This window comes from Geosmithia morbida (genome assembly GCF_012550715.1).
Source record: "Geosmithia morbida isolate 1262 chromosome Unknown scaffold_14, whole genome shotgun sequence".
Lineage (NCBI taxonomy): Eukaryota > Fungi > Ascomycota > Sordariomycetes > Hypocreales > Bionectriaceae > Geosmithia > Geosmithia morbida.
Window position 1 is genome coordinate 380,120 of NW_023336201.1, and position 20,015 is coordinate 400,134.

At 58.1% G+C, this 20,015-nt stretch overlaps 3 protein-coding genes across 3 annotated transcripts; 1 reads left to right on the plus strand and 2 right to left on the minus strand.

The window, feature by feature from the left end:
- Positions 1–1,628: 1,628 nt before the first annotated feature.
- On the plus strand, positions 1,629–4,162 carry GMORB2_2716 (Fungal trans; the record flags this gene model as incomplete). Its single annotated transcript, XM_035464694.1, has 3 exons — positions 1,629–1,664; positions 1,775–3,614; positions 3,909–4,162. 3 exons carry the CDS (start codon positions 1,629–1,631, stop codon positions 4,160–4,162), a joined length of 2,130 nt encoding a protein of 709 aa, XP_035319364.1.
- Positions 4,163–4,683: 521 nt separating this feature from the next.
- GMORB2_2717 (uncharacterized protein) lies at positions 4,684–7,129 on the minus strand (the record flags this gene model as incomplete). The annotated part of the gene is made up of 3 exons (XM_035464695.1): positions 4,684–4,806; positions 4,931–6,286; positions 6,488–7,129. 3 exons carry the CDS (start codon positions 7,127–7,129, stop codon positions 4,684–4,686), a joined length of 2,121 nt encoding a protein of 706 aa, XP_035319365.1.
- Positions 7,130–8,437: 1,308 nt separating this feature from the next.
- Positions 8,438–13,741, minus strand: GMORB2_2718 (uncharacterized protein; the record flags this gene model as incomplete). Its single annotated transcript, XM_035464696.1, has 1 exon — positions 8,438–13,741. One exon carries the CDS (start codon positions 13,739–13,741, stop codon positions 8,438–8,440), a length of 5,304 nt encoding a protein of 1,767 aa, XP_035319366.1.
- Positions 13,742–20,015: the final 6,274 nt, after the last annotated feature.

Consider the following 20,015-nt stretch of genomic DNA (forward strand, 5'->3'; position numbering starts at 1 on the left):
ACAGAAGCAATGCTACCTTGATGCAATTGCATGCTTATCCCGTATTGCAGTACACGTATTGACGTCTTCTGTCCGGCTCATGGGCCCCCCTCCCCCCGATATACATATACACTTGGCAGTAGTTTCTCTCTCGCCCTCACTCTCTCTCTCTCTCTCTCTCTCTCTCTCTCTCTATATATATATATATATTATTACCTACCAGTCATCATCTACCCAACTACTCCGTATACATGTACAGGTACAGGTAGGGTAGAGTATGTACATGCAGATGACCATGTGCATGCCGTGGGTAGGGCACTCCCCCGTACGTGGTCGACAAGTGAGAAGAAAAAAAAAATACAGCGCATTCCACTGTATCGTTTGGGGGGGGGGGGGATCAGCACTAATGACCGGCTCTGTACAGGTTACGGGACTGATACAGATTACTCTCTGATACCTCCTGTAGTAATATCACCCTATTACCTCTACTCTCAAGGGCCTCTTGGGCCTTATCCAGCTGAAGCCTAACTCTTGAGGACCTTCCTCCTTCGCTCCTTCCTGTAATGTTACATGTAGTTGCGTGATTCCCCAAAGAGGAATTTTTCCCTCTGTCGCTCCTTCCTCCCCCACCCCCCCCTTCTACCTACGAGTAATATTTATGTATTATTATCATTATATATTGATGCCTGTCTGTACCACTACGGAGTAGGTATATCGATACTTACTCCCGTATATGTAAATATGTAATTATATTACTAGAGTCTAGTGATAGTGTATTACAATCCTGTACCACTCACCCGTGCACACTTCACTATCCTCCTCCTTCCTCTCCTCCTCTTGTGTCCACTCCTCCATCATCCATCTTTTCACGGATAATCGCCTTTTCTCTTTCTCCTCATCTCGTCACCACACACACACACACACACACACACACACACACTCTCTCTCTCTCTCTCTCTCTATATCTCCTCTTCCTCTCTCCTCACCTCATCTTACCATCTCTCCTTCTCTTTTTTTCTCTCCCCTTTCCTCCCCCCACTCGCCCTTCACCCAGTTCATCCCGTCAATCAAACCAAATATCCCCTCCCCCCCCCCCCCCCCCCCCCCCCCCATAATCTCTAAACTCGCTACCCTTGCTGGGACAGCACTTTGTGTGTGTGTGTGCTATTTTATTTTATTTTTATTTTTATTTCAAAATCCCCCCCTGTCTCTTCCTTTCTCCTTCCGCTACCGGAATCGGTCCTCCGACCCTATCGCTCCATCGCCTATTCCACACACACACACACACTCTGTCTCTCTATCTCTCTCATACACATCATCTTTTCTCTCTCTTTCCCACCTTCTCTCTATCCTTCTATCTCTCCTTTCCTTCCACGCCAAAATCTCGCGCTCCAATGCGCGAGCCGAGATGGACTTGTCTTCTACAGTGTCCAACCCCAACTCTGCCCTAAACAGCAATCAACACCGCCAGCGACAGCCTCCTGACAATGGACATGGGCCCGCCACTGATATCATGAGCAGCCACTCCCTCCCCGACCAAGCGGGTACCCCCCAGTCCTCCTCGTCATCCCACCACCACCACCAACAACAACAACAACAACAACAACAACAGCAACAGCAACAGCAGCAGCAACAACAGCAAAGGCACCATGACCAAGATCAACAGCACGACAACTCTCAACCCGGTAACTCTTCCCCCCCGCGGCAACCCAAAAAGTCCGCCACCACTTGCACAACTTGCCGCGCACGCAAAGTCCGCTGCAACGGATCTCGCCCCCTCTGCTCCAACTGCCAGCGCCTCGGTTTCCCCTGCTCGTACGATGACGATGCCGTCGATCCCGCCGCCGCCGCCGCCGCCTGGTCCGTCGCTCTGCCCAGGCGTCGCGTCAAGCAGGCTTGTCTGAGCTGCCACAGCCGCAAGGCCAGGTGCTCCGGCCACATGCCCGCCTGCGACCGATGTCGCGCACAGGGTATCGAGTGCATCTACCGTCCCACCAGACGCGCCAGGGTCTCCCACAAGAGCTTGAGCGCCGGCCGCAACAGCCCCCTCAGCCACGACGAGGATCACCGCGACGACGTCCACAACGAGAGCGACCCGGGCTATGCCGACCTCGTCGTCGACGGCCCCTCGTCCGCCAACGACACCTACCACCACCACCACCATCGCAACCGCAACCACGGCAGCCCGTCTTCCATGTCCAGGCACCGTCCAACCCACTCCATGGCCGACGCTGACCAGGACGACATGTCCATCCCCGACCAGTCCTTTGACGCCCTCATCGGCCGCACCTTTGAGAAATTCTTCCGCCACGTCCATCACATCCCCGCCTTCTCCTTCCTCCACCGCGCCTCCCTCGTCGAGCAGTACCACCTCGGAAACGTCGACAAGACCCTCCTACTCGCCCTCGTCGGCATCACATCCTGCCTCACCGACATGGGGCCCGGCATGCGCGCATACGGCGCCCGCTGCGTCGACGAGGCCGAGCACCTCATCCTGTCCGACTACGCCCGACCCTCCACCATCAAGGTCCAGGCCCTCGTCTTCATGATCAAGCACCGCATCCTCTCCAACCGCTTCCCCAGCGCCTTCATGCTCATCGGCATCGCATCCCGCTTCGCCGCCGCCCTGCGCCTCAACTACGAGGCCCCCAACGTCTGCTTCCTTGCCCAGGAGTCGCGCCGACGCCTCATGTGGGCCATCTACACCATCGACTCGAGCGTCTCGGGCGGCCACCGCGACTTCTCCCTCTGGCGCGCCGAGAGGATCTTTGTCGGCCTACCCTGCAACGAGCGCAACTTCGAGTTCGACCTGCCCCAGGACACCGAGGGGCTCATCCCCGACTCGGACCAGCGCCCGCCGTCGCTGCCCCCGCAGCCCCCCCACGCCGAGGACGTCGGCAGCCTGGCCCTGCACATCCGCATCCAGTACATCCGCCACAAGATCAGCGAGTTCACCAAGGAGGCCGTCGCCAACCGCAACGTCCACCCCAGCAGCCTGCAGACGCGCGTCCTGTCGCTGCACCACGAGCTCGACGAGTTCGCCGCCCACCTACCCGCCTCGTTTCAGTTCTCCGAGAACTCCCTGCGCCTGCGCGCCTACTCGCCGCGCATCTGCGTCTTCGTCATGATACACGTCTGGTGGCGCCAGTGCCACTGCGACCTCTATCGCCTGGGTCTCATCGGCCTGCGCGAGGCCCTGCCCGGCGACACGCTCGACAGGTTCGACGAGAGCTTCATCGAGCACTGCCAGCGCCAGTGCGTCGACCACGCCACCGCCATGGCCAGCATCTTCTCGTCGATGCAGAAGCTCAACGCCCGGCCCGTCGCCGACCTCGACCTGGCCATCTGCGCCTACCAGTGCGCCCGCATGCTCAAGTACGCCTACCACGCCAACTCGGGTCGCCTCAACCTGCCGCCCGAGGTCATCATCGAGCAGTTCAAGGTGTGCCTCCAGACCATCAAGGACTGCTGCACGGGCACGGCCGCCGCCGGCATCCGCACCGACCTCGAGCGCCTGATATCCGACGGGCTGGGACCGCGCGTCATGCCGGCCGCCCAGGCGACGCCTCCGCCCGACCCGCACCGCAACACGCGCAGCACGGCCCTCGTCGGAGCCTTCTCCAAGGACGCCTCCCGTCGAGCCCTGTTCAGAGACATGGACGGATCCGACGACACCCTCATGACGTCGTCGACGACGCCCACATCAGCCGGCACCACGGCTTCGGACCACCAATCGCAGCAGCAGCAGCAGCAGCAGCAACAAGCACGGCGACAACAACCCACGGCGGCAGCGGCCGCAGCAGCAGCCGTAGCGGGTGCGTCAGCACCCACAGCTCAGATGACGTTATCCCCCGACATGATGGCGTCTGCTTCTGGAGGCGGCGGCGGCGGCTTAGGCGGGGGTGCATGGTCCTCTCCACCTACTGCAGCGGCAGACGCGGGCGATATGATGACGGACGACTTTGACGCCTCTGCCGCAGCAGCCAGCACGCCAGGCGGGACGACGACGCCCGGCGCCGGAGGACAGGATGTGCCATCCGAGCTCAACAATGCCTTTGAGGGTGCCATGGACTCTTCCGGCCTGGACAACGGCCTGGACTTTGGCATGGGATTCGACGTCAACCTGTGGACTCCCACGCCTACCAATGGGGAGTGGTCCACCACCTCATCCATGAATTTATAACGTCGAAAAGCATATTATACATGCATCCCCATGTCTACCGAGATGATGTCTCTTTGTTCCATTTCTCATTTTGTACCTCTTTTTTTTTCTTTCTTTTTTATCCTAGTCAAAATTCTTCTCTTGTTTAAAAAGCAATATGAGAGGATTAACCATGTCTGCGGGGTTACGTATTACTCACTCATCACATTTCCTTGGATGATCTATACTTCTTTTACCCCTCTGATTACCTTTTTTTTTCTTCCTCTTTTTTTTTGGTCATTTTCGTCGGGGGGGTTGGACAGTTCTGGATCGTTTTGGACCCGTCACATAGAGGATTTTTATATACCCGGGACAAGAGGTATGGCTGTGCTTTTTCATTTCATCTTGGTTCTCAAATCATTTGTTTTATAACGATTCATGTGGGTATCATCATGACCCAGCTAGATGGGGAAAAAAAAGACAAAACGCCATGGATGCAAAAAAGTTCTTCTTAGGACAAGAAACAGAAATAAGAGAAAAAAAGAGTTGAAAAAAAAAAGGCATCACATCTTGACCCGGAATAGGTAACGAATCTTGACCTGAGCAACATCGTAGCAGATATACTCGTTGTAATAGAGAACTCGATCATTTTCACAAATAGTGCTGGGCGGAGTATCAGGGTCGGGCTATCAAAGTCAGTATGGGCAGGGTGTATAATGGAGGAATAGTGTAGAGGATGGAAGAGGGAGACGCAAAAAAGGAACAAGGGAATAGTCCATAGACGAGGAGATGAGAGAAGAGAGAACCCACCATCTTGATACCCTTCAAGCCATCATTCACAATACAAGCGTCAGTCCACTTGGAAGGACCCGTCCTCCCCATACCCCACGTGCTAACCTTACCGAGCTTCTTGGCATCCTCGCCGGCGCTGTAGCTGGAATGGATGAGCTCGTGCATGGGGTCTCCCAGCTCGGCCTCGCACAAGAGTAGGAGGGCGTGACCGTCAGATATCGACGACGAGCAGTACCCGGCCGACTTGGACGACATGTCGGCCAGGTAGATGCCCTTGCCGAACATGTACCCGGACACGGGGGCCTCTGGCGGCGCGATGCGCAGGCCCTGGCTGAGGATTCCGGCAAAGTTGGTGCAGCGGGATCCGTGCCACAGGAGGCGACGGTCCGAGCCCGTCTGGCCTGCCGGGGCCGAGACCATCCTGGCGAATTCGGAGGCGTCGAAGCGATCGCGCTCTCCCTGCCGCTCGACGCGAAAGATGTCCTGGATCTTGTAACTGACGTGGTGCGTGGACCCGCGCGACCCGTTTAGGTACCCCGCCAGCAGGGAGAACTCATCGCTCTTCCTGTCGAGGGGGCACATCTCTTCCAGCCCCAGGCCCTGGAACTGCGCGTCCAACTTGTTGACCGTCTCCTGCGTCTTCTTGTTCACCTTCATGATGTCCGCCGCGGCCTTCATGTCCGACAGACTCTCCAGGAGATCAATCTCCTTCTTGAGTAGGACACCGTCCATGATGGTGGGCGGGCGGTGGCGGCCGAAATCGTGCGGGATCAGAGAGTAGTACGTGTTGGACAGACGCTCCCGAGCCGGGCCGAGGGTGGTCTGCCACCGGGACGCGGCCAGGCTGGGGTCGTTGAGCAGGGCTGCCAGGTCCTTGAGCTGCTGGAAACCACGAGTGATGGTTGACTTGCTCAACTTGCCCAGGGGCAGCTTGTTGGCGTCGTAGTTGAGATAGTCCATGGTGGCCTGGAAATACTTCTGGTTGAAAATGAGTTCCATGAGCTCTTGGACGGGCTTTGGGAGGGCGGACTTGGGGGATGCGAGCTCCCCCCCCTCTTCCTCTCCAGCAGCCCCAGCTCCTCCATATCCGCCCTCCGGCTTGGCCGTCTTCTTCTTGGGCTTGGCGTCATCATCATCATCCTCGTCGTCCGAGTCATTGTAGTTCTTCTCAACAAAAGCGTACTTGTTGGGCTTAGGATCATCCCCACGGTGCTCCCACGCCAGACCGGACTTGTCCTTGAACTTTCTCTTGAATTCTGTAACGGCGACATCAAGGCCTCCCTCCTCGAGGATGGCACTCTGGCCAGTGTCACCGACACGGCCCCACCTAGTCCAAGTCTTGTAATCGCCAGTGTCTGGATTGTGCAGGATCTGCTTGATGTTAGGCTTCGGACTCGTTCAGGCTTCAGACTTTGTCTCTCTCCCCCTTTATTCTTCATTCTAAATAAACGTCACTTCTATTTGAAAGATTCTTTCTCATCTTTCTCAACAGAACGATGAAAATCAACTGACATAGAAAAATCTTTCTCAAATGACGACCGAGAGAGAGGGAGAGAGGGAGAGAGAGCAACGTACCTGTATCCGATAGAATTTATTATTGTTCCTCCCCGAATTAGCCTGGTTAAGCGAAGCGTCCCAGATGAGGCAAGTGTCAGGCTCGACATAAACCTGGTACCCGACGAGGGGCCAATGCTCATCAGGCTGTATAACGCCATCATTCTTCATAAACTGACCCTCGGCCACGATCTTGGTCTTCTTGACGTCCGGCCCACCATCCCCGGCCGGGGTCGGTGGGGCAGGACGCTTATTCTTCTTGTCGCCACCATTGGCACTGTTGACAGTGGAATTGTTGGTAGAGGTAGGCTTGATGATGTCCCAGTCATAAGGAGCCGTGTCTACCACCCTCTTCTCCCGCTCGGTGTCGAGGAGCCACCCGGGGCCTAGGATGGGCATCTTCTTGGCCATAGCGTCCCTGACCTTGTTGGAGCGGTCGATGTATTCGACTTCTGAGCAGATGAGGAGGGTGGTGGTCCTGGTGATGCTCTTGGCCACCTTGCCGCCCAGCCGACGCACCGTGTCCTCCATCGACGATTGGTTATGGCTGTACGAGGTGAAGTTTCCGCAGAGTGCGACTGTGTGACCATCTAGGGGAGGGGGGGACGGTGCTGCTGCCGCTGCCTTTCTGGCTGCTGCCGCTGCTTGTCGTCTGGTAGCCATGCTGTGTTGTGTGTTGTGTGTGTGTGTGCTGTGTGGGTATAAGACGAAAATGACGGTCAATATCAGTCCACATCACAACGGGTGGAAGTAGAAGAAGAGGAAGAAGGTGAAAGAAAGAGAACTGAGGAGAGAGAGAAGAGGAAGGAAGGAAGGAAGAGGGAATGAGCCTAGAGAGGGAAGGAACAGTCCCTTTATTCCCTTTACTGTACGCCACCAATCCGGCAAGAAGCAAACCAGCTACTCTACTTTCCTTCCTGTCAGCATCAGCCTCCGATTGTTTAGGGTCTAGGGTCCAGGCACCAGCACGCCACCCATGAAGCATCCCAGATCCCAGACTGCTTTCCCCTCTTGAATACTTCCTCTCCCTAACTTGATGCGGATCATCATCAATGATCTAGTCATATTTTAGGCATCAGCACCGTGAATCTCAAGCAAGAACATGACACGGAATCACGTGTCGTAGATGCAGTTGAGGAAAGCCTCTGCATGGCATCTAGGGGGTATTATTACATGTTTATTGATATTAGTACGAATACAGGACATGATTTCCTCCGTATTACCCCGATCAATATACATGTGGGGCCATTGACCAGGCAGCATACTCCCCTCCTTCCCTGTCAGACTGTCGATGAACACCGACGGTTCCCCTCTCCACCCTCCCCCCCCATGCATGAACCCCGACCCTTTACGGATGTCAGAGACAGAGGTGTCCATGTCGTGAATCTCTCTACTGATATTACTCTGTACGCCTGCCCTCGAGAGACCCCACGCGGCTTCCTCTCCTGCCTGGTCTTCTCAAACAATCGTCTACTCGCTCACTCACTCGGCAAGCGGGATTCGACTCAGTCCAGTCAGTCCAGTTTTACTGAATTGCCGGACAGCAATCTGCTGGCACAGAATCCGATGAGATCCTCATACCATCGTACTCATAGTAGACGGGTCGTACCTGTTACCTGTTCCTGCACGAGCATGACACCGACATTTGCAAAGCATCAACGCTTATTGGTATATCATCTATCAAACATAGAAAAGAAATGTAAAAGAGTGTAAAGACAGGTTTAACGAAATGTATAACCCACGCCTGCTATTTCATGCTTCGTATTCCTTCCAAGATAACAAAAGATTCCGTGGTATATGTTGAAAAAAATAAGAAAATAAAATAAGAAGAGACCGGCAAAAGGAGAGAGGGGGAGGGAGGGAGAGAGAGAGAGAGAGAGAGAGAGAGAGAGAGAGAGAGAGAGAAGGGGGACAGTTCATGCTGCTGCATCATCCCCTCTCAGACGATAGCGGCGACGACAAAATGACCTTTTACCGCCCCATAAACTCATTCTGCCTCAGGAAACTTGTGGCAAGCTCATCGCCTCCCCGTTCAGCTGCCTCCATCCAATGCACGGCGACACACATCAACCCGGCGTCATTCCTGACATCACCCTCACCAACACCTCCGCCTGCACCGTCGCCACTCTCACCCACTCCCAGACCTCCTCCGATCCCACCGACACCAGACGGACCGCGCCCGTACTTTTCCATGACAACCTGCTTGAACACCTCCCTGGGCTTGGACAGGGGCAGAGTCGTCCTCTCCACGGACTCCGGGTTGGACAGGTAGAACAGTGCCAGTTCCCTCTGCGCTGTCGGATACCCCTCTTTGGCGGTGATCGTCCACATCCGGCCCGCATCTTCGAGACGGTACGATGTCGATGGCGGGGGTGGTGTGGAGGTCTGGGATTGGGGCTGCTGCTGTTGATCTGCTGCCCCCGCCGCCGCCACAACCGCAGCTTCGGCAGACGCTTTGCGCGCGTGAGTGTGCGCTGCCACAACCTCGTCCGCCATCTCCATCATTGTCCGGCACACTTCGGACTTGAGCTTCAGCGCTGCCAGACCGGCGTTCCAGAATGCTCTGCCGCGCTCCGGCCTCTCCAGCACGGATGGCGGGACAAACGACGCGATGAGCTGCAGGTCGCGGAACAGTGTCTTGGGCCGTATCGACGCGTCGCGGAACAGCTTCTGCAGCTCACGCGTGATTGCATCCGTCGTGCTCGCGCCCGAAGATACAATCGACCGCGTCTCAGCCCCCTGCCGACTGCTGTATCCTCCTCCTCCGCTGCTGCTGCCGCCGCCGCCGCCGCCGCCACCGACACCTCCGCAAGCACCGGCCTGCAGGGTATGCGATCGTCGCTCCCGCACGTTGTCGATGGTGCCTTCCAGCGGCGTGGGTCGGTGTACGGGCCCGTACTCTTCCGCCACGCTGGAACCGGCGTCTGACCGGTTCCACCGCGACTTCTTGGATCCGCTCGACGATAGCGACGCCACAATCAGATTCTCCAGCTCGTTGAGCGCATTCAGCTTGGCGTGCGGGCACGAGTGCACGCAGAACATGTTGAGAAGCCTCTCGTATGCCTTGCGGAAGGGGAAATCGGGCGACTCGTCTTTCGGTGTCTGGGTCTGAGACGGCACCGGTCCGTGCGCCTGCGCCTGTACCTGTATCTGCACATGCTGCTGCCGCCCGCTCCGTCCCACAGCGGTCGATGCCTCGCTGGGGGCGGGCGAAGCCTCATTGTCCGTGTCGCCCGCACCCCTGAGGTTCCCAAAGCTCTTCTTCTTCTCAATCACCCTCGGGCGCGTCGTCGAGCTCCGCGCCGCGTGCTGCTTCTCGTACCTCTCCTTCTTCTCCGACCGCCGCTTGGCCCGCCTGTCGAACGCGTCCTTGCGGTCGATACACTGCTGGCCAGTCTTGTTGAACCAGGCGTCCGTCTCGGATCCCTTGGACAGGACCTGGCTGCCCAGGTCCGAGAGGAGCAGGCTCGTGAGCGACCGCCTGAGGTCGCTGAGGAACCGCGTCTTCTCGTCATCGGCCCTCTGCTGCTGGTTGTTGATCGTCTCGTTGGACGAGGCCGACGTCCCGGGTCGCCCCATGGAGTAGCTCGAGCTCGATGCCAGAGGCGTGTGATGCGTGTGTCCGGAGAAGGTCGTCGACAGATTGGTCAGGCTCGTGGTGGGCGAGTACGCCCTGGAGTTGCCCGAGCCGGGGGACATGGCTGGCTGGAACGGCGACCAGAAGGTGCCTGCAGCGTCGCCGGGTGCGTGGACGGGCGACTTCTCGAGGTAGTCCGGACCGTCCAGTATGTCCGATAGCGGCGCGCTGGCTCTCGGGATGCCGTGCCTCGACGCATCCAGCGATAGCTGACTGGAGCTGTAGCCCGACACGCTCCTCATGTCCCTGTGCAGCGAACTGCCGCCCCTGCCGGAGGAGGAACCGTACTTCCTGTCACCCTCGCCACTGATGATGCTGGCTGCATCGTCCGCGCCGCCGGGTGAGGAGAGTTCGCGTTCACGCGCGCGCAGACGATCATAGACAATCTTGTCGCGCCTGTAGAGCTCGCTCGACCAGAGCACGGGCGCCTCGCGGACCGTCTCGCCAATCAGCTTGGAGATGCACCGGTCCACCTCGCACGAGAACCGGTGGATGCGTTCCTCCCCCTGGCAGAAGTTCTCGATGCCGAGCTGCTGCAGCCAGGCCGTCGTCAGCTCCGCCTGATCGTCGCTCAGCTTGTTGGGTCCCCCCTGCTCCTCCGATGCCGCGAGGAGGTCCATGATCTGCGACTCGGCGCGGTACAGGTAGGACGCGCTGGACGCTCCCCGGGGGATGTTGGCGCGGAGGCTGGAGAAGGGGTTGGAGCGTCGGGGCATGCCCATCGTCCGCAGGGCCTGGCAGATGTCGCGGCTGTGGGTGTACTCTTTCGAATTGCGCACGTCGGTGACGTACCACATCTTGTCACGGATGGCTCCCACCTGCCTCATCATGCGGTCGATGAGGCCCTCGTGCCTCTCCTGGCTCTGCTTGAGCCAGATGAGCCAGGCATCGTACTCTTCGATGGCGGCCGCCGACCGTCGAATCGAGTCGCGCGGTCCCCGGGACAGGATGTTGATCAGAGTGGCAAACCCATCCTGGCGCAGAGACGGCGACTCCAGGGCCTGGAGTTGGCGCAACGTCTTCCAGTACATGTGTGCCGAGACGAAGTCTGCCTGGGCTCTGGACTGGGACGACGCAGACTTGAGCATGGCCACCAGGACGGGATCCGACTCGGGCTCGTCCTTGCCTCTAGGCCTCGACGAGTCTGGTTCTTCGCTCACGGACGCCATCTTCGCATCTGCCTGCTTCTGCTGCTGTTCCTGCTGCATCTGCCTCCTGTAAGGGTTGCGGCTGGACATGGTCTTCTCCGGTGTGATGATCTTGCTCCTGGACTTGTACTTCTTGAGTCCCGAGGCCCTGTTGCTGAGCGGGGTGCTGCCCTGGTTCTCGAGGTTGCGCGGAATTTCATAGTCCTCGACGAGTTTGAGAATCGAGCTGCGGAGCTGATGGTAGTCCTTGTCGAGCGGCCCCGCAGCCTCGGGCTCCTCGTCGTCGCTGTCCGCGTTGGATGAGCTGTCTGCAGCGTCGTCCAGGTCGTCGTCCGGGTCGTACGTCATGTGGGTGGACAGGTTCTTGCCGTTCGTCGACACGAAGAGGACCATCCAGCGCTCAGCGCAGGGGTGGCAGGATCCGCGGAGAGCTTCGGGTCCAATGGTGCGGCCCAGCTCGTGCAGAGCGAGCCTCAGACGGTAGCCGTCGTCCTCGTAACCGGCTCGGCGCATCTGGGCCTCTGCCTCGGGCGAGTAGCGCTGCGGCGTGGTCGTGCCGGAGGTGGAGGCGGCGGCGGCGGCGGCGGCGGCGGCCTCCTCGAAGAGACCGTCGCGAAGCGCCTCGCGGGATGTGGTGGCGTCACTGAATATGGACGAGGCGCTGGTGCTGATGATGGATGCCGTCTCGTAGCTGCTGTTCCTAGGGTTTCCGGTCGGCATGGTCTGGGATATAGCCGACATGCCGGACACCGATGGCGGGCCGGACCGAAGGCTGTTGGACGTGGCCGACAGCGGGCGGCGCTCCGGGAACAGGGCGTTCACCAGAGTGGCCATGTCGGCGGGACTGAGGACGAGGTACGGATGCACCTCTACCGTCTCCCTGAGGGAGGTGACGGACCTGGCGGGGAGGAGCTTGGCGGCGGGGACCCTGGAGCGGGAACCCTGAAACCTGGCCAGGATGTTCTCGACGTGTGCCTTGATCTTGGGGGGCGTCTCGACGGGGACGCAGGTGGCAGAGGGCTTACCGCTCCACATGCTAGACACGTACTCGTGGGCCTTCATGGCGACCTTGCGCAGGATCTTCTCGCGGGCATACGGGGTGATGTGGTAGTCGACCAGCATGCCGTAGGACTCGGGATGGATGATGACGCCGAGCAGGAAGACGAAGAAGAGGCAGCGCCAGACGAGCCAGCGCGACGTGTTATCAATGTATTTGTGGCTGAGCTTGTTGAGGATGGCGTTTCCGAGCTCGAGGAGGCCCTCGGGGATACCCGTAGCATCGTCATCATCGACCACCTCAAAGAGCCCGTCTACGGCGCGGTCGTAGAACTCCCTGGCGGCCACCTCGTCGGCCTGATTCCAATCGGACAGGTTGAAGCGGGTCCCGTGCTGGTCCTCTGCACGCTCCAGGAGAAAGGCGCCTTCCTTGAGGATCTTCATGAGGTACCATTCCATGTTGGCACGGCCAGACCAATCCCGCATGGCAGTCCAGATATTCAGTACGGAGATGAGAAAATGCTCCCCGGTGGACTTGGGCTCGGATATGAGCCTGGCCAGGGCGGTCGCCCATATCTCGGTACGCCTCTGATCCTCAGAGCTGTCCGGGCCGGCGGAGTTGGCAAAGCACGTGTGGATCAGGATGGACAGCGGGTCATGGCGCTGGAATGACAGGAGGCGCTCAATATCGACGTTTGTGGCGCTCCGTGCCGACGCGCTTGCGTGCGAGCGAGAAGCCTGGCGGCCGTGGAAGGGGAGGACCGACTCAACGGGCTCGAGGCCCTTGTGGAAGGTGAGGAACGCATTCAGCTCGGAGCTGGTCAGGGCACAGATCCTGGTGGCTAGGAAGTCTGGGTTTGTGCGGAGCTCGGTCAGGAAGCCGAGGAAGGTGTCCCTCGAGGAAGCGGTCAGCTCATCCAGAAAAGGAACCATGGGGCGCATCAAGTCAGCTGGAGGGACAGAGTTAGCCTGGAAGGCCGGGTTCTCGGGGGAGCCGAGAATGGGGGAGGCCAGGGACTCCAGGTCAGGCTCCAACAGGGCATAGCGCCTGAGCTCGTCGCAGCTCTTGCGGACATCATGGATGGCGTTGTACAGGGAAGCAAAGTTTTCCTTCTCATCCCGGCGAAAGCTCTCAACCAGGTTCCGGTGGGCAATCTCTCCGCAACGGGTCAGCCGGGCACTCAGGGCGGTAGAGACAAGGGTCCTCTGCAGACGGGTACGTGTGCTCGCGCGCTTGCGCTCCTGATACTTGGACAGACGGACAAGGTGAGCCAGCTCCTCCAGAGTGGTGTTCCCAGTATCCTGAGCGATGTGGTTGTTCGTATATAGGGAGACATCCTCGAGGAGGGGCTTAGGGCGGGTCGAGGGGAACGGCGCCTTGTCCTCCAAGAGGTTCGGGGGCGTCACGGGCCGGTCATGGGAGTCACGGCGGGGCGCAGAGTCCTCGGGTCCGGACGCCTGGGCGACGATGGGTCGGCGGGACGACGAGCTCATGGTGGTGGTCTGATGGTGGTGGTGGTGGTGATGGTGGCGTCCTCTCCTCAATCCATCGTCGGCAGGGCGCATGGGCAGCGACTGGCGCTGGCGCGAGAACGCAAGCGGTGAGGGGCTACGAGATGGCCTCTGCCTAGGCGGGACGACATCTGAAGGGTGGTTGCTGCTGCTGTCTCTTGTCGGGGATCGGGTTCTAGAAGAGGACAGCTCGAGTGAGGGCGACGGAGCTATAGCCATCGTCAGGCGCGGCGGCCATGGAGGGTTAGCGTTGTGGCAGGCAGTAGCATCGCAAGGAAGGGGGGGGGAGGGGGGATTTCGGGGCAGTAAGATGCGGGGAGGGCAAGGGCTGTGGTGTCTTGGAGAGAGCATCACAACATACGTGGGGATGGGTGAATGCGGACTGGCGAAGAAAGAGAGCGTTGCATGGAAATCATAGTGTACCCATCGAAGTTGTGGAGCTTGTGGATGTACTCGTAGTAGCAGTAGCCGTGCCAGGATGATCAAGCAGCGTGAGTCTGGCAGCCTTGTGCCTCGTGTATGTGTGTGTGCGGGGTGGCGATTAGAGATGACGACGGCGGCTCGAACCTGCGACCGAGGAGGAAGGGGTATCAAAGAAGAGAGGAAGGAAGATAGAGGGGAAGAGAGAGAGAGAGAGAGAGAGTATGTATATGTAGGGTGAATCTAGAGGCCAAAAAAAAATAAGGAAAGGAACGTCTCTCGGCGTCGTCTCCGGCTGTCTGGAAGCAGAAGCGTCCAGGATGTCAAGCAAGGATGGCAGAAGGTGGAGATGATTGAGGCGGTCGGAAGTGGTAGTCTGGGTCTGGCACGAGAGCCAGGGTCCGGCGGGAGGAGAGTTCGCGAGTAGACCAGGGCGGGCGGGCCAAGGCGGGCGAGCCAAGGCGGGCAGACCAAGGCGGGCAGACCAAAGGTCGATGTAGGTCAAGAACAAGACGGATGCATCTGGTAGCAGAGAATTGTATATTGTATATTGTCGAGAGTATACAGTCAGAGAGGGGGGGGAGAAAGAGAGGGGGGCAGGGGGGGAGGGGGGGAAGGGGGAGAGAGGGAGAGCGGAAAGATCAGAGAGGAAGAGAAAAGGAAGAGGAGGGGAGGGGAGAGAAGAGAGAAGCTGGAGATGGATCGCGCGCCTGGTTCTAGTAAAAGGAGAAATCTAGGTGTCTAGGTGTCTGCCTATGTGATACAAGTATTGCTCGTAATAGTAGTAGTGGTAATATACTACACCACCTACTATAATCTGTACATGAAGTAGAGTACGGGGTACTAGTGTACTAGTGTACCAGTACGGGTAAAAGTTATTGAACAGCAGAATGAATACGTACTTGGGCTAGGGACATTGACTCGGTGGCCAAAAGACCCAAAGGACGTGGTGGTGGATGAGTGGCCAGGCGGGGATTGTAGGTGCAGGAGATGCAGGAGCTGGGAGGTGCGCTGTACTCGTACTGTATTGATGGTCGACCTGTACCTGTGTCTACCCGTAATATTGCATGTAGGTGTTCATATGTAGGCGTTTTCCTTCCACGTTGCCACCAACATGGGGACTGCATTAGACGGATACACCTTCTCCGAATGGCATTGTTACTTTGGGAAGTAAGCTGGGTGATGCTGCTGCTGACAGTATTACAATGCTATCGCGACTACAAGAAGAGCGCCATGGAGCAGGGACGGCTCCACTGCGACCGTGATAGGAAGCGGCAACGAGTCCCAAGATCCAGGACCTTCCTCCCGCTCCAAGCAATACCATTACAGTATTATTGTCATGAATACCTGTACGAGCAGACACGGCGTTTTAGCGTCGACATGGCAGGAGCGACTGGTGGCGGGTAGCGGACAGCGGGCAGCAGCGGACCTGCGCTAGTCCAAATCTGTCCTTAACGGCGTCCGCCAGATCGTAGCGCTGAAGGCTGAGAGAGGTAATATTACAGTGGACAGCGCCGAGGTGCAGATTACAGTGGCAAGTAACACTGTCAGTTACCGGTACGATCACTCGTTCGACAGAAACCGAGCACCGGAGGCGCTGGGAAGCGCTGGACAGCACTGGACAGCACTGGAACGGAATAGAAGGAACAATGGCCATCACCGCCCGTCGTCGCAGCTGGTGAAGAATGGTGAGGGAATTGGTGAGAATCGGTCAGGCCAACCGTCACTGCTCTCTCACGGCCCATCCAAAACACATCATCGCGGTCTGGGACCTCTTGTCTCTTCCCTGCGAGATGCGTTGGCCATTTTGCTGTTGTTCCGAGATGGCCCACTGGCAACAACCCGCCCGTGTACAACACTGCCTCAAGGGCCAGGGTCAGGGTTATTACCTGCCACCACCACCACCACCACCACCACCACATCCTTTTGCCTTCTTCTTCTTCTCCTCCAACTATCTCGTGTTGTCTTCAGGGTCCTCGAAAGAAGCAGCTGTTGTGCAGAATGATTACTGACAGTGTCATTTACTGTAGCACTCCGTAGTACGCACACAATCTACTATCACGACTACCATTCGGCGGTGCCCTCTCCTTCGCCAGTAAAGCACACAACCATGTCCAATGCTACAGGCAACAAGTCGAAACAGACATCTCTCGACCGGAACGTACCATTCACTGCCCAGCATCCCCGGACAAGACAAATGGGCCCGGGCAGTGATGAGTTGGCACTGCAGCTTCCCTTTCTCTCTCTACTCTCTACTCTCTCCTTCTCTCTCCTTCTCCCTCCCTCTCGCTCTCGCTCTCCCTCTCAGATCATCCTGACACTTAGTGGTTGTTGCCGCCCCTCACCGCTGGGGGAGAGGGGTTTCTCATTCCATTCAACCAATCCACACCATCCACGACCATGCGCTGCCAACACACACACACACACTCACACACACTCACACACTCACACACACACACACACTCACACACACCACACACACACACACATACACCACACACATACACCACACACACACACACATACACCACACACACATACACCACACACWYATAMMCMMYRYAYTTRTRACMAYKKWRYWTSWKRYAMWSWARMWTSMYRWWMACRWMRTYKCMAAWAWMSKMGTSYSWWRWWKWCSRKTGYKTYSTTSKCCSKTGTWWYMWTMRYCYKKSWMWWWWWAWYSWTSCASYMTTMMKSKMYCMAKCYTKYCRKYYCSMATMWYRYCMYCYCSCWTMRYRMMCSYSYSCWYSSYRRWYSKSYRMRYGYYWGTKMGSMAWSTRTTKGYSMKKWWTCYMTTKSCCYYTTYYYYCTYTSYYYYTTYYYTMWYYSTWYYTWTYCYWMTYYTATYTWYMCCTCTKTYWWYWTYWMYTCWRYYTAYWTKWWTWSAWYTYMKTTKMYWWSMTTTSMKTYKYYWKCCWYWSATKCKYWWRCMWCASMYRSTCAAWSWKMMRSSARYSMATSWGAMRRGWMMGYWKSASWAKRRYMAGKYKSMYYATKMYWMGKMWYCKMWTKSTWYSYWMTCKMTYSKYMKCYYCTSYYTCYWYSSMYYCKSCTYYKMWSYWSKMRMMWYWKSMSYYGRRMRWWYATRYSCCSMSSSTTCMKMTSMMMCCRYKKSMRCKSMWMYSMTKRKRRSKCCYMTSMWYAWSRGTCMYRYCMMCMAYWRTMWYKYMYMYYMKTRYWYYTYWTRYWYGTSMTYYYCKWGSRYRWSAWWMMMRASKRYRARAMARWMAWYWMWKAMASWSTSAWKAMRWASARWMKGRAGARGRRGRRRRGGGRGWGKGGRRGKRGRKSRYGWGGRASWARAWCAMSARSRRMMARMMMAMSARMRRRMRRMYAWMGAGMRMRRRRMKWWMRWGMMMWSAKCRWRMWWGAMMWMAKMRRSAWMRWAYRRARAKGSAAMWWAWRKARAWRRWWMKWMAAWMRRRMMWWSGYSWRRMARSMCMMKSCKYGSMAWSAMMSKYSWYGSYATKMAWRSTRMWSGTAWTYMTWMWWMAMSWMAWWMTTMRYMARYRMWMMRTTYKSYAKYKMTSMGWKWWKWAWYWSKRMKWKWWTWWRTWGKWSTWTWKWKKRWWRKWRWRYARAKSWMAWRWAASSMMAKYTCMYATRAYGYYWKTTYYYWYRAWKYYYYTYTYWKMARRTYYMSTYTCMRWMKKKWWAGKWTSSAWSKWRRRRGKRWRGWWGKMASSRRYSMAGTTKKMMMSRASMMARKWWGWCRSRAGRWMAGARRWMKMWRRSWSWKMGAAMWAWRWCRGKWSGARSRRRWWYRKRARSRRGRSRYAYRWAAASRARAYASRSGAAWRSMWMRTWKRSRAAYSMCYMRWTYRMAMRYCRMMAWMYYKRASRWCGMWMWYYWTGMKMRCSSYCWYWAYSYYCRYCGSCWYMMSSYSSMTCGRCMTCYSRCGKYYMGMCYYMKCMSKKKSMGYSKCMSYSRKSKKSGKKRSCCWSRRMYYGRKWWSSYMYGARSCKMTMTCRWMWKWKSSKYKSYYRRAMWKWSKSTGRYWSGWCWSRGYSYRMKWCRKCYCSRSRCWSGKYAGSCYMRGMMKKGKKAKSYTWKSCRGYKKSWKSKTYTSMGKCKGSWKSGKCKRRGKCRGSWKMGGCKWSKKSRKSKRMKKSYWSYWGSYKSMSTYGCMGCMKYYWCYGYCGCMGCMKYYMCYGCYRSMKCMSYYSCCGMKMKYKSCCKYSMYGAGMYKGSMSRMSAKSMSRSRSYWGRRGWSCSCSKRSYWSKGGKCSSMSKRGCMSKGGSCGYWKGRGCCGSRKCCGYKYGRGSCRSRKSCGSSSGAGGMRGSGGSGGCGGMGKWGGSRSGGGCGGCSKWGRSMCGSGSRGSSRRSWYSMSMGSMSSGWSSKWGRYRRYCYCGWCGGMKRKSWKSTSRRSSKSKWGSKRGTKRSSSKSGTSGRASTYGSMGGSGKSRRRSKYSKRGGKSKGRKGGGYMWKGGKSKGGWGGGYAWYGGKGGRGRGKGTRWSRGKGGWGGSYRTGRRRGKSKYGGCSMWSRMGSWSTMSRYGCMSWCSYWGYAMAWGCCGYMSYTGYMWWWGMMSMWSMWGTCKTTGRMSRYCRAGKSGKTRSSSKCSKMGKGGKYRSGCWYSTSRTGGKYGRGSAYSKGRKSSRKGMKGRSRSGKSSMMGSYTSKSRYSYSRRMSSKKSTCGKMCGRSRMGGSSKSRSRCKKSRRGKCSKKRCSSWKGMSGKCGYYSCCSRKGMCSGMSSCSMYSGYRWCCKMSGCGMWSGCRYMCKCRKCRSRYSCRCASSYRYCRSRYSYMMRGSWSSSGYWCKYSMSGSMSSSGYYSYYGCYGYCSYCSSSGCYSSTSTCSWSMGRSYSYRTSWYGRGMGRMWGKMTGWTGRSMKGMRKGYTGYTGMYRTSCKKSKWSSKKYKRTSSWRSGRYGRKKSWYGSWWKRRYKRGKSKSGMKTTRWCKGSKRGSSRSTKKKMRRMKRGYSSMYGTKRARAKRGKRYRYSKWGRSRGRSGAKGYCKRGKSGKGSKRGKSSTGSTGSWKSTGSTGSTGCTGYMKYYGSYGSWKSTKYYSYMSSYSGRTSTYSKYMMSSWMGSKCTCRKTMYSSWWGCGCTCRYKSTCYWKGMGSYCSYSGWSKASGAGGCMYYSSRRKMSGARSSAYYGCRRYYSSARCKMCWGYMSSTSSAKCTYMWSYYYGWGSWYSYYMTSSKYSWKYTCGYSMTSSKCCTTYTCSTSMWYCWSCTKCTCCTCSAKCWSSYSSWCSYSGRSSKCSCSGMSSYSSSSGRMSSSSCGCTSSSSRRMGSSSYKCTGSGCMKYGCGKTTCKKSGSCKKKSKKTYSGTSGSSGGYKTGYSGSYSGSSKKSKKRCGSSSRGGMWTSRSMCRCKSMSGARWCRYCMWCKMCSKRSRSGKSRTSGMCGYRYSSGGSGTGGSSKMRKSYGKSRTGRSGKMSGRYRTKRTGAYGKMMGASAKWGWGWTSTWWSWSRGWKWSKWCYTYYYYGRWYKSKMYYYYYCYKMAMKSKYYKSYSMSKMMAWSKYSKKSKMSKMMARGYYGKTGKMMKYMRSRCYSSWGRMRKKSGCWSYSCASRYRTKGKMYKTGYMYGYWKTKKMSYTRYSKSSYKTYGSKCTWYGKMKYWYCSRKSTYYSWAKKMMYMWRKWYCSRWSGSRKAYWWRWYGGWMRKKSAMWRGWKKGAMRWYSRMARKYGWSRSRAMRGYWWWMGAYKGRMMRKKWKWRKRKTGGYSGKGRGKGKGGGGGGGGGGGGGGGGGGGGGGGGGGGGGCGAAGCAATTATGGTAAATGCCTCCTCCGTCGTTGGGGGAAGAGGAAGAGTGAAGAGAGAAGAGAGAGATCGGTCACGCACAGGTGGGGGGTGGATAAGTTTGTTCTAGTTTTGG